We start from the raw sequence: 13,980 nt of genomic DNA on the forward strand, positions 1-13,980 counted from the left end.
AGCTGTAAAGTTTGGGGAAGTTCTTGTTTTGCGTTCGTCCTTTTGGTGGTTTTGCTTTGGGAAGGATGAGTTTGATATCATTATGTATATTACCTTCTTCCTGTACAGCTAATCAATCTAACCTCATTCCTGTCTTTAGAAGTTTATTTCTCATTCGTTATATGTGGGTAGCAGTATCACACAGTCCTTTTCAGATCACAGTGCCATCATCATGTAGATGTAAATAAAGCACTGACAGTTTTGGCCTGACTGAGTACAGTTCAGGTTTGAACAGAGAAGGAAGGAGTGCCAGGCTGGTTTTCTGGTGCACGGTACCTACAGCAGCGTGGGCAGTAGCACAGGCAAGCTATGGCCAGTGTCTGTGTGCTGCTCTGGTGTAGCTGACAGCTGTGTGATGAAATCTTCCATGGATAATGTTGAGGGTGTGAATTCACAGGGAAGCAAAAGTAGTGCTTTGTGCTCCCAGCCTCGCTTCCTGATAATAACTCAGTGACATCTGTTGCTTTCCTTGAAAATATATATATATATATATATATATATATATATATATATATATATATATATACACACACACGTATATTGGTGTGCGGCAGCATAGTGAGCCGTGACAGCCCATGTATCAGCTTTTTAATATGTTTGTGGCCGTGCAGTCAGGGTGCTGGGGACTTGCTTGCTTTCAGGCTTGCAGCCTCAGGCACTGGCCTGTGTACATGAGCCTCCTGTGACACGTAAGTCATAGGAAAGCATAACAATCCTGAACGCCAGTCACAAGGGTCAGCTGGTAGCTTGCCATGTAACGGTGCAAATCCTTGCACAGAGAATTGATCTTGCCATTTGCTGTATGCACTGTTTACATCTGCAGTAAAAATCCAGGCAGTGTTGTAACTGTTTTTGTGAGCCAGCCTTTTTTTATTTAGTTTGAAATTTTTGTTCTTAAAAGATAAGGCTAATAGGTCTTTACGCTCCCTGTGTCAGCCCAGCGAAAGGCAGCATTGCGTTAACATTTCAGCTCAAATCAATTAAGAGTCTTTAAAGTAATATTACTTAGGGTAGCAAATATGTCCTCTGGTATTTTCCATTCTTACCAGAAGGTACACATTATTTGAAGACAGTTCTATTTTTTTTATACAAGCTATAAGGAGATAGGATAAAAGCCTATCACCAGAACTTGGGGATGGGAATTACCTGCTTTGTTGTATGGATTCTGAATGATGCAGTGAGGCTGGGATTCATCAAAGCTTGTAAGAGCCAAAGTCTTGTTGGTCTGTAACTTTCAGTCAGATCACATTAGGTCTAAAAGGAGGATGCTTAGTTTAATTAGTTTACATGCTTTAATGAGTGGCCACATAGAATGGTTCCCCTTCCTTCAGCTTTACAATATGCCAGAATTTCAATTACTTAATTTTAGTACAAGAATTTCAGCTTGACCACCTGTGTTGGAGGGATGAGGACAGCATTTGGGTGAAATGTTTGTCAGGGGAGTTCCATTTCTGGGAGTTTTTTCTTTTTTTTTTCTGCAGCTTATACAATGTGTGGATATAAATGTTTAATGAATGAGACCTTCAGTGTGGCAAAAGTTTGTCGTGAATGTCTCAAAATGTCACTATTATTCATATTGCTGTCTATTTTAAATTATGCCTGAAAGAAGGCAGAAAGCTGAAATCAGCTTGCTGCTCTATTGTATTCTACAGGGAGAAATTCAGGATGGACAGGAAAGGTCTTTTTTTCCCCTACTGTGGTCCTCCAATATTCTGTATTTTTGCTATTGTATTTGTGATGCTGTGTTGTCTTAACATTCCTTCACAAAATTTGTCACATTTGAATCATTAATGTTTTTTCCCATCATGTTGACATATTTTACCTTTTTACCATCTATACTTGGCAATCACACCTTTTACAAGTTAAATTCAGCAGTTATTCATGAGTCCTTCAGGCCTTAATCCTGAACTGATATTATTATGGAAGAATTCATTACCAAATGGCCAGTTGTATGGATGCACACATGAATGCCATCTCCTTGTGCTTTTCATTCTGATTTACTCATCAACTTTATGATGAACTTGCTTAGTGCTACATGGAGAATTTCAGGCTTGTTTCTTTTCCATTCTTTAGCCCTTGGTGAGGAGAGAAGGAAAAAAGAAAAGGGGAATTTTTATAACTTTCTCATTTTTGTAGTATTTTTTAATAAAATCTTTTACTGGGGACTTGATCATTCCATAGCCAAGTGTTGGAGAGTTCCTACCATTTTTGTCATTGTTAATCGTTTCATTCAGTTCACAGCTCATTCCTGTCCTTTCCTTTTTCTCCTTTTTCTGCTGTTGCATAGTTCAGTATGCCAAAGATTTTAGCTTAAGGGATTTTGCTTTACTTCATAAGATGTGTGACTGCTGGCAGAGGACCCTTAGGCTTAGCTGAAGAAGGCTTCTTAAACAAAGCTTCAACTTTGACTCAAAGACAGAGCTGAATTTCTTGGGTGGTGGTATCATTCACCCCCCTCCTCAACCCTCACACACAAAGAAACACTATTAAGATAAAAACCATCTGGAGTAAACCCTGAATCATCTTAAAGTATTCTGAATCTCCTCGTGTTTGGAAGAAATTTGTAGATAGTGTCAGCAATCCATTTTTTGTGCCTTTGAAAGACACAACTTCAGTGCAGGCAAGTCAAAGTTCAGCACTTGTATTTACAGTGGCTCATAATTAAGTCATCCTTCATTATTTTTGCCTGCTTTCTTCTCTGCAGTTAATACTACCACCAGTACAACACGGAGTGAGGTCTGTTTTGCTCTTTGAACATAGATGGTGTTCCTAAAAGTCTCAACCATAGCATATGTGTGCAGCAGGAGAGTAAGGGAAGTACAGCATGAGGTATTTCTGGCAGCCTCTGATATCTTGGCAGAGTGCTAGACAGAGGTTCACAAAATCACCTGCTACAGCACTGTGGGGGCACATCCAGGGAGGAGTAAAGGAATCAGAAGGGGTATTGTGGATGTGACTCAGCACTGCTTTTCCTTGATCAAATACAGACATGATGTGTGTATGATGTCTGAACATATGCCCTGCATGCAAATAAGAGTCTCAAAAAATGAGATCTTCTTTTGCCAGGTGTCAGTGGCTGTGCTGGGAATAGTTATGCAAGGCTGAAGTTCATGTTCTAAATCTTGGGTGACTGTGGCATCTTGCAGCAGTACCTCTGGCTCGGAGTTACTTTTGACTCTAGCTCTTCCTTCCCTTGAGGATGGAGTATGTACCTGAATTCAGACTGTCATTTCTCCCCCACCATAGTTCTTCTAGGGACTTTTTGTTCCATTTAAATGCTAAGGGTTATTTCCCCCTACATACAAGATCTGTTTTCCTGTTTTTCTATATTGGCTAACTTAGATGCATTTTTAGTTACTGGAGTAGAAGCCTGACACTGTAGGAAGCAGAAAATATTTACCTGCATCAAGTTTCACATTATAGATGATTCTTGCTCTTTACCATGCAAACAGACCCTTGAATAATTTCGCAGTACGCTGCTGAGAACTGTGGCAAACCATTTATTAGTAAATCACCATTTCTTACAGCAAAGTCTCTATGCTTTGTCAGCCATCACATCTAGGTATTAAAGTCTAATAAAAAAAAATAAAAAATTAAACCATGGAAAAGTTATGGCTGATCTTCCTGAAAAAAATTCACTGTTTTGATTTTAGGAAAAAAACATCTGGGATTTTTTTGGGTGGCATCCAGTACTTTAAGCTGTGAGCTGTAATACAGAATGTGCAAAATATCTGCCTGTTTGCTGTATTTTCAGTATTTGCTGTAGAATAAAAGCAGTTTGCCCTCCAATTCTTGACTTTTTGGGAAAGTTCAGATCCTGAAAGCAGCTGCTGTGTGAGGGATAGCGTAAATATTGGAACCATTCTATTTGTTTCTGATCTTGGCTTCTTGGGTGAAATAAGGTCTGCTTCCTAGCTTATCCTCACCAAGATAATTTTAAGGCATGTATGGGAAATAGCAGGCTGTGAAACCCCTGGAAAACCGAAACAGGGAGACTAACAGTAAGGTGTGTCAGAAGCAGGAAAGACTCTGAAGTATAAGCTCCCCTATCTAATTCTAAGCTCCCCTATCTTCTTCTGTACTGTTTTAATTAAGAACAGGTGTTTTGAGAAATACTATGATTTTGAAACACTGCTGGATGCAAAGTACTGAAAATGATGGCTGCTGGCAGCCCACCTCCACCAGGGGCGTGGAATCTGAGGTGCCCAACAAATTAATGCCATGTGAGCAATAGTTGTCAATGTTTTTTCTTTTTTTCATAATTGTCAAATGACTTTTTAAGTTTGTTGCCTGGCTTGATATTACATTCATAACTGTGATAGAAGATCAACTTTGAGAATACCCTCTCAGAGCTGTGTTTCTTAATACCTGTCACCATTATGGCATGACAACATGGCCCTGCATGTGCTGGTGACTTTTTTTTTCCCCAAGGACAGCTGCCAGGTTTATGTTCCTTACCAGATAGCACATGTGTGTTTTGAGCCTTATCACAAGCGAAGAATCCTGTTTACAATCTGAATGGCTCAGACACTGCTAGTACTGAAGCCATGACAGCACAAGTCCAGCTCGTACCACAAAGCTGTGTACTGGCTCCATGTACAGCCAGGCTTTTCATGGGCAACGTGTACAGAAAACACTCAGGTCAGAGACTTGCATCTGTTGCTGTGCTGAACAGACTCTGGATACCGGAAGATTGTTCCTGTGCCAGCTGTTTGATACAGATTCTTCACTTTTGTGACTAAAGGCTTTGTAATAAGCTTTGTGTGTCTTTCTTTGGATGCTCAGTGTCTTCACATGGAGGCAAGTGTCTGATTTGAAAAACTGGAAACTGCATGTTTAGATACAAGTGCTGCTTAAATCTGAAGTGTGTGCAAGATATTTAATTCTAAATTTTGGTTTGGTCTATTTCTACTGCAATAAACGAGACACAAATAATGGCAAGCTGGAGTTCATTAGTTCACAAAATGGACTTGAGAGTGTTGACAAATGTATTTGCAATGTCCCAGCATGATTGTAACGTTTCTCTATTTGCAGGGTTTCTATACTGCAGCCTCACCTAATCCAAAGCACAGCATGACTCCTTCCTTAGGACTAGTCTCTTCTATCATCTCTCTCTCTCTCTTCTTAAATCCCTTCAACCAACCATCACTAAAATAGCATATAGGTTTTATTACTAAAAGTTTTATAATGGTGGCCTTGCTTATCTTCCCTACCTTCTGTCACTGACATAGCTGGATCAACAATTGTCAGGTATTTGTCCAGAAATATAGTTTGAGCCATTGTGGACTTTGTGATTTTTGTAACTTCTCTGTGCAACCTTAACGATCTCAGGAGAAGCTTAATAAAATAAAACAACAACAATAAAATCTACAAAAGCAACCAGACAACAAAACCCATAACCAGTCAAACAAGCCATGGGAACAATCCCAATACCACAAGTTTAAAAGTCAATTTAAAGCTGACTGTGGCATTTAAAAGATATTAAATGCATGTGGCTTGTGGTATTCTTCTTTATTAGCTAGGTAAATTGAAGGTAGTAATTTTGCTTTATTTCAGCCGCAGAATTCAACAGAGCTAACCTACACTGTAATAGTTGCTGTGTGCCATTTCTGTGGGGGTTTAGTGGATTTTTCAGATCACTGCACAGTGTTAAGCTAGTATATGCAATTAATTTGAAATGCTCAGACTGAAGTTAGTTAGGGATCAGGTACTATATCTGTGTTAACAGGATCCCAGACCAGTGTCATAAACCCAAAATCTTTCTGCAAGTATGACATTAGCGTGTCATGTCCCACCTGGTGATTCCTCTGCATCTTCTACTGAACAATTGAATTGTTGGCAGCTTCAGATTCCTTACAGATTTCCCCATGCTATGTGCTTACTTAATTTGAGAGTCCTCTGAATACCAACTCATGCATGTTCTCACTTTCCTGATACCTTTTCCTTTTACACCGCTGATGAAATCACAGTTTTTAGCTCACATCTTTGCCAACTCCCATCTACAACAGTCTCTTGAGTTTCCAGTCTGATGCTGTCCATGCTGTTTGCTTTGGCCAAAGATGAAACACTTTGTTATATTAAAGGTAGTTGGTCTCCAATGTGGATTGGGTCTCTTTGTTCTTTACCACGTTTCATCTTCTCAGACTTCTTGTAGTGTGCATTTTTCAACTTGGTATGAATAATTCATAGTTCCCGTTTGGTCCTTTCTAGCTTCATAATCTTTTCTGCTAACTTCTGCATGTTGTCATGCATGACAAAGTAAGCATTAGGAGTTGGGTAACATTAAGTCTGCTCACTCTCCAGAGAAAGAAACTATTCAAAACTTCTCAATGTGCAAGAAGGCCAAGCATGCCGTATGTGAACTTGTTAAACACATTTATTTAGTTCTTGACAGTAACCAAACACAGTGAATGACCATTATAAACAAGAAAAAAGGCATTCCCTTTTACTTGGTCAGCTCCTGCTTTATCTGTAAAGAAAATATATCTTCTTCCACCACCAATTTACAGGGTTGAGTTTGTTTGTCGCTGTAATGAATTGAACAGGGAAAATGACAATTTGAAACGGAGATGTTTCAACTGCAATCTGTTTCTGAGCCCAGCTTCTGTTAATGATTGACTGTAAAGCAGAGTTAAAGTTATACTAGATTTAACTGCATTCACAATTGCCATTAACTGGCTTAAATTGGCTGCAAACAAATAAATGAAATTTTAAAAAAAAGAGAAAAAAGTCAACAAAAACACAAACAATGCAGCCACAAATACTTGGAGGCTTGTTATTTCAGAAAGGAAAAAAATAAACCAAAGCAAGTTTACTAAATTAATTTGTTAGACACATTTATTGAGTTGTTATTAGTAACCAACACAACGTATGACTTGTTGTAAAACAAGAAACAGAAAATGGATCAATTCTGATTTTGGCAAATCCTACTACAGATATGTGACAGAGGGAAATGTTTAAATTTCCTTTGTATTCTGCAGTGATATATTTACAATACTTATCTCTCAGTCTGTCCCTTTTTTAATTAAATGAACAGAAGGATCATAATCTAGAAATAAGTTTGCTCTACAGTCTTCTTGTTCTTTCTCGTCAGTATCCATTAATGATAGTGAAATAATGAGAGCTTTCCAAGGATTACTTGGCACACAGAACACAACTCCACTTTGATGCTGCACCAAGCCACCTTTTTTCTCTTTTTTCTTTTAGTTTGAGGGAGAGGGGGGAAAAGAGGAAGAATTTCATATGTACAAAGGCTGAAAAGTCTTTTTTTTTTCTTTTTCTTGCTTTCTTTCTTTTTTTTTTTTTTTTGTGATGCTAAATTAGTTCAGGAAAACCGTATCAAAATTGTAATCACATTTACGTGTAATACTGTCTTTTTATTTTTAATTACCACCAATCATATGAATGAATTTTAAGTTGAGTTTCCAACATGGCAGCTTTATTCCTACAGCATGCTTGCACATGCTGTCACGAACCCAAAGAGAGAGTGAGTTTGGGTGCATTCTAGATTATGTCAATCACAGTTGTAGCATTCCACTGAGGTTATGGGTTCTGCCTGCTCTGTCTTACTTGAGGAGCCATTCATTTACTGAAAGAGAAACAAAATAAAAACAATTATGCTTTAATAAAACCCAGAAATGAAATTGGATGAATTTAAAATATTTTAGCACCTAAACATCCTGGAAAAGCCAGGAGGCTCAGTTTTCTCCTTTTCCTGGGAAAGTGTTGCCTCTGTATGATGTTGTTTTGTTGGCTTTTTTTAAGCAGTATTGCAACTCAGTCATTGACCTTGCTTTTGAATAAGTGTGTTCTTATCCACCCTTCAGCATAACCATAACATTATAGTAAAGAAGGAAGTTTTATGCTGTTATTGTAAGTAATATAACTGTATGTGCATGGACTAAAAGATGTGTAAGATGCACTCCAGCTCAGAAGTGAGCCCCCAGCTGTGGCAGTGTAAGATGTTACCAGCATAAGACTGGGTTGGTTCAAAAAAACCTTTCCAGTTTGGATATTTGTTATGGCGGTGCACCTCCAAAGTGAAATTTATTCTTTTGTTTGAGATCAGCTGTCATCAGGACTAGCTCATTCCCCCCCCCCCCCCCTTTTTTTTTCCAGCAGAATAAAATAGCTTTATAAGACTTTAAAATGAGGCTAGAAAGCTGAAGGCCTGTCCCATCTGCTTATGAAAAATATCAGATGTCCCAGAATGACTTTTGTCATGGCTTTTCATGGATGTTTCTGGGCAAATTTCCTCTTCCATGTCAAATATGCAATGTTTGACTCAAACAACTATTCCCCTAGATCTTGAGTTTCATTTGTGTTTATTTGCATACTTTGTTATGTGCTCGAGTTTCCCAAAGAAAAGAGCTCAGTGTAAGTAAAGAAAGGATTATCCTGGAGGTAGAACGTACCTCTATACTGTAGTTTCTGTGCTCTATTGTTTGGACAATCTTTTCCCTGTAAACTAAAGTTGATATTAGTTCGGATACATCGATTGTTGAGAGGCTGGACTGGTCTGAAATTGTCGCTCATGCTCAGAAAAATCTGTGATGGCTGATTCTGGCTTAGCAGTCGTAAGGAATGCATCTATACAAAACACAAAACAAGGATTTTTAGTACTGGAAATTAATGTAATTCCTCTAATTAAAAGCCATACAACACTATTAAATATACTATTTAGAAAATCAAACAGTTTCAGTGATTTGTAAGTGAGGTGGGTTGAAAGAGTCAACTTGAGATCAAACCGTTTCTTCTGCAGTCCTCTGTTTCTAAGCCCCATTTTAAACAAAGGTAGTTAATTCTGTGTGGCTTAAATAAAAATGGTATATGAGGTGTCCCTGGCTGAGAAGGAAACAAATGGAGTAGAATAGTGGGATGCAATCCATACTCTGCTATCCAAGAATGCTGGATGGCAGCAGCTGGTGTAGAGAAAATGAACTTGATGAATGACAAGAGATAATTTCCTACAAGTTCTGTAGCTATTAGTGTGTCTTCAGTTGAGAAGATGGTTTTGGATGATGCTGCCTGAGAACCAGGTGTGGCTAGTCAGGATGGAAAGGATAATTAACAGTGACGCTACAAAAGTTATGAGTTTAATGTTAAGAATTAAAACCTCTGCCCATAGGCAGGTGTGTTTTGCATCATCTGTGGAATCTCTCTACTGTTCTAGTGGACTCTGGAATTTTTTTGAGAAGATTTAACAGAACATTTGAGTGGGTGTTAGTGGATGGTCCAGGATTTCCCATTTGTTCCAGTTTGTCCAGCAGTGGTAGGATGCAAATAGCAGACAGTGAAGGTTCTTGTAGTTACTGTGCTACCAGCATATTCTTTAATTCAAGTCAACAGAAATCTTTCAAACTTTGAGTAGGAAACTGAAGAAAAGGTTAAACTTCATAACATCAGTTATTTTTGTACAACATTACTGTATTTGTTTTAGAATCCCTGTGCATTTACTCACAGAATTATGAAGTATCTTACGAGGACAGACCTTTGGAGATCATTTGGTTCAAACTCTCACGGCGACTAGAGTCCACCTCAAGGTGTGTGTATGTGTAATTATTTTGGTAGTTCTAAATATTTAGGATTTTTATTTTGAAAAAATGCTCTTCATTGCTTTTGTAAGCAGAGATCCATGCAGCAGAAGATTGAATCTAATTTTGTATATATAACTAGCAATATATTTAAAATATTCTACTCTTGTCCTTGACTAGATCAAGTATATGTATATTTATTATTATTTTTTTTACCTGCATTCTTGTTATGTAGACGGGTTTGTTCATTATTATCCAGCTTGCTGTTTCATAGCAGGGTGGAATTGTCATTGACCCATCATATGTAATGAAACTAGAGGTCTCTGGGTAAAGCTCCTCGATGTTAAGCCCCTGTAGTAAGTATGCATCATCTGGAGAATTAAGAGAAGAAATGAAGATAAAGCAATGTTTTTTAGGAAAAAAAAAAAAAAAAAGTGTTTGCAATCCTTACTTCAAAACATCATCTCTAGCTTACTGATATGGGAAGTGTAACAACCATGCCACAGCAGTTAGGTTAAGAAGTAATCTTGGTTTGGCTGCTTCTCCTTGGTGACAGCTCAAGTATTCACTGTGAAACTCTGAACCTCATTGAAGAAGCGGTTAAAACCTTCTTGAGGTTATTGATTTATGTGCAGCAGTCTTTGGAGAAGACTTACCATACTTTGGAGAGATTAACAATTTTGGCCTTCCCAAGGTCTTGTGTTGAACAATGAGTGTTAAAACTTAATTGCCCTTCTGCCAGGGGAGGAAGTTGAAGTTGAGGTTAATGCATGATAATAAACCTGCTCACTGAAGCCTGATGGCCTTTCATGTGCACAACAGGGGCGGATGTGCTGCTAGCTCACTCACAGTGCTAACGCCAGGGTGGAAAAGCCTGCTGGAAAGCAGCTTACTGGGGACCTTGCTTTGATATCATAAGCCTCTCTGGGAATTAATCAAGTGTCTGTGTGTAACAGAATTCAGTCTGTGAACATCTACAAAAATAAAATGAGGTAGGGATAGATCCCATGTCATCAAAGTTCCTCATCCTGTTCTATTCTCTGTACATTTCCCTTTTGTAAGGCTGGGCCTCTAATGTTTTTGCAGTACTGCCAAAGCTGGAGCTTAGGCAATAGGAGTTCCTTAATAGGAAATACGCAGAGATAGCATTTAACTTTTGCTATGTTTGTGCTCAGAGAAAGCTGTGCTGGTTGTAAGTAGCAATGCTGTGTAATCTCTGTGTGTGTCTTCATTTGTGTGTGGTGTTCAGTATGGTTCATTTGCAGAGTGTGCACTAAAATGTGGGCAAGGAAAGCTGCATATTTACGCAGTTCCCTTTTCAATACACAGAGGAACTGGCATTGATTTCAACTGAATACAAGGATGTAAATATAAAGTAGAAGATTCCTGTTCAGACTAAAGAAACGTTCAAAGTGCATCTTTTCAGTCATCACCAATTGTTTAGGCATTCTTGCTTGATTCTCTGATGTTTTCCGCCTGTTTTAAATGTAAACTGTTTTTATTATTAAAAAAAAGAAAGATAATTTCTTGGCCATCGAGAAAAGAAGATTTTTTAAATGAAAGCAAAGAAAGAAATATGAATGATTAAGAAAGCATGTAAGATCTAAAAAAGCAGAGTAATTTAACTAGAATTTAACATATAGCTGAAGGATAAAGCTTAGATGATCACAATATTATCTAATGGGGAAGAAAGAGAACTACAGTACTGGCAACAGAAAGATCAGAGTACCAGGCAAAGCAAATGTGATTTGTTTTATTTTTATTTTGGCATAGTGTACACACTATGCTGCTTCCAGGGTATAAGTGACGATAGCATCAGTTAAAGGGCCAAGATGAGGGTGTTATATTTGCATCTTATTGGCCAGTACCTTACAGGTTTTTTGTATTTAAAATGTATTTGTTATTTGAGGAACAAAAGTCTTGGCATGTTCCTTTGAGACTGTTAGCAATACATCTCTCAGCCACCTTTTTGTCTTCCCAGGGTAACTGCTATTCCAAGTAGCTAGAGCATCAGAGGAGAAAGTACTTCTTGGTGTCTTAGAGGCAACTGTTATCTTTGTAAAAATGCTTGTCCATCACAGGCTCATGGCCTGGGATCTACAGTCTGTTTCTAGCCACCCAGTTTTCCTCTTGAAAGTTCAAAATCATTGCTATGGTATTATGGAGCCAAAATGCTGTTGAATTTTAACAGCTAGAAGTGACTGAATACACCTGTGTCCTGTTCATTATAAACATTATTTGCAGTGCAGCAGTAATTTTGCTAGAATTACATGAGAAGAGTGTGAATTCATTTTTCAAGCCAGTGCCTGCTTTCCATGAGTCATCACACTTCTTTCCCATTCTCACGTGAACATACTATTATTATTTATGAACCATGGAGGGTGGTATATGTTAGCTGTGAGTGGCACGAAGTCCATCAAAATTGATAGTTTCAAGCTCTAAGGACCAAATCTGCTTTGTCACATCCACGTTGACTTCAGTTGGACTAAAATGGTTTTAACAAGATTGAATTTGCCCTGGATTATTTGCTAGGAGATGGAAAGCTAACTAAAGTTTAATGCAGAGGAGGGATATTGATGATATGTATTTTTTGTGCATGCCACGCTCTAGTTGGCTAATTTGTGTTCAGAAAAGTGTACAGATTATTAACAGTAGGGTTACTTATAAAAGATACTGAAACTGATTTATTGATGGCATTAATACAGGTAATCATGGGGATTTTGGAGTTGCCTTGCAAAGCATGAATAGAGAATGTACTGTGTTACTTTGACGTGAGCTTCTTATTTGCCTATGGATGTACTATATTGTGGCTTCTAGCAGTATGGGTGCAATGTGGGGCATGGAATTCCCACTCATTCAGGCAAGCCCAATGTGTGCTGGTGCTCTGAAGGTCAGGAATGTGCTGCCTGTAGCCTTACTGAATTTTGCATCAAGTGCTAGGTTACCTTGTTTACATACTGAGGACCTGCAAAATACACAGTGCTCTTTGTGTAGCCATCTTCCCCATCAGCATCTAGCAACGGAGTTGCTTCAAATTTGATTCATTGCTCCTGTGTTCACTTGGAGTATGTTTAAGGAGAGTTGGTGGATTATACTACATGTTAAAATCCATCAGTAGTAATTAAAGAGAAACTGGAGGAGAAAATATCACTTCAGGAAAAAGGAAGATGGGTGTGAATGAAATAAGAATTTGGCCAAGAAAAAGCACTATTAATTCATGCCCGTACATGGGCTGTATTCCCATGGAAGTCAGACAGCTCAATGGGAATGCCTTGAGGAGACCTCAGAGTAAGCATTTGGTTATCACTTTTCCCATGAACAGCTCTGTTCTTTTCTTCTCCCCATATCTTGATTTAAAATAATAATAATCTGTACTGGAACTGAAACAGATTTGGGTGTGGGGATTGCAGTAATACTAGGCTGCACTTAGATGTGTTGTCTCTTTTGATGATATTTACTGAAGTATGTGATCAAAATGGTTGAAAACAGTGTGATCTCTTGCCAGTAATAAACTTCTTTGGTAGACCTGTTCAGCCTTTATTAGATTATCAGCATCATTCCTCTCTATAGCCCGCACTGTTTGTCTTGTTCTGTGTGTGCCTTGGGGTGATTTCTGAACTCGTGAACTCTTCTCTATACAAATTACATTTATTTAGATTTCAAATTCATTCACATATAGGCCTCTGATAATTTTCATAGCAAATAATGGAAGCGCTCTTTCATCCTTAGACTTGTAACAGGTGTGTGAGGTCTGCTTTAACAGTAAAAATGAGTTCTTTTTAAGGAAATAGTACTAAATTGTGAATACATCAACTGAATTAAAGTAGCCCTATTCGATTTCTGAGTTTGTATCATGGTAACTCAGAAAGGGACAGTGTAGGTCTGAATAGAATACAGGGCAAGGAACGTCGAGCTCTGTAGTTATTAAATTCAGCACTGGAGTTTCTCTGTTCATCAGCCTGCAGGAGCTGCTCAGACACAATTGGGAGCAGCAGTGACTCGCACACAGAACCCACACTCAGTCCCCAGGGCCTGCCTCATGGCGGCCGAGCTGTTCTGCTCGTGGCAGGAGCTGCAGGAGCTCAGTTCTCCAGACAGCCCACTGAAACGTGCCCCTTCGAAAATTAGGAGTCTTACCTCCAGAGATATGAAATATAAAGCTTTTCAGAATAATCTGTTAAAACTGAACTACTCTATTCACTCGTTATCTCTAAAATAGTGAAAGATTAAATTTGAGAAAATGCAAAATTTTGCAGCTCTTCTCCTTAGGTGAGCACACTTGGATGTTCCTATGGAGAATAACAAGCTCAAATTTCAGTATGGATTTTTGAGAAGCTGAAACGTTACTGCTTTTCAACGATAAGCAGACACTGGGCATAGCTTTTCCTTTCAGCCCTGTGGAGCATCA

At 38.4% G+C, this 13,980-nt stretch overlaps 1 protein-coding gene across 3 annotated transcripts in view; it reads right to left on the minus strand.

Annotated features, from left to right (window-relative positions):
- Nucleotides 1–6,397: 6,397 nt before the first annotated feature.
- Nucleotides 6,398–13,980, minus strand: part of CA10 (carbonic anhydrase 10) — a 168,528-nt gene continuing 160,945 nt past the window's right edge. For all 3 annotated transcript variants that reach the window (XM_015279985.4, XM_415644.8, XM_046902156.1), the window contains 3 exons: nucleotides 9,789–9,943; nucleotides 8,454–8,628; nucleotides 6,398–7,627 (listed from right to left, as the gene is read on the minus strand). In XM_015279985.4, coding sequence (XP_015135471.1) covers nucleotides 7,605–7,627; nucleotides 8,454–8,628; nucleotides 9,789–9,943 — 353 coding nt within the window. In that variant the 3' untranslated portion in view covers nucleotides 6,398–7,604. The remainder of the gene's footprint in view (nucleotides 7,628–8,453; nucleotides 8,629–9,788; nucleotides 9,944–13,980) is intronic.

Source organism: Gallus gallus, chromosome 18, assembly GCF_016699485.2.
Source record: "Gallus gallus isolate bGalGal1 chromosome 18, bGalGal1.mat.broiler.GRCg7b, whole genome shotgun sequence".
Classification (NCBI taxonomy): Eukaryota; Metazoa; Chordata; class Aves; order Galliformes; family Phasianidae; genus Gallus; species Gallus gallus.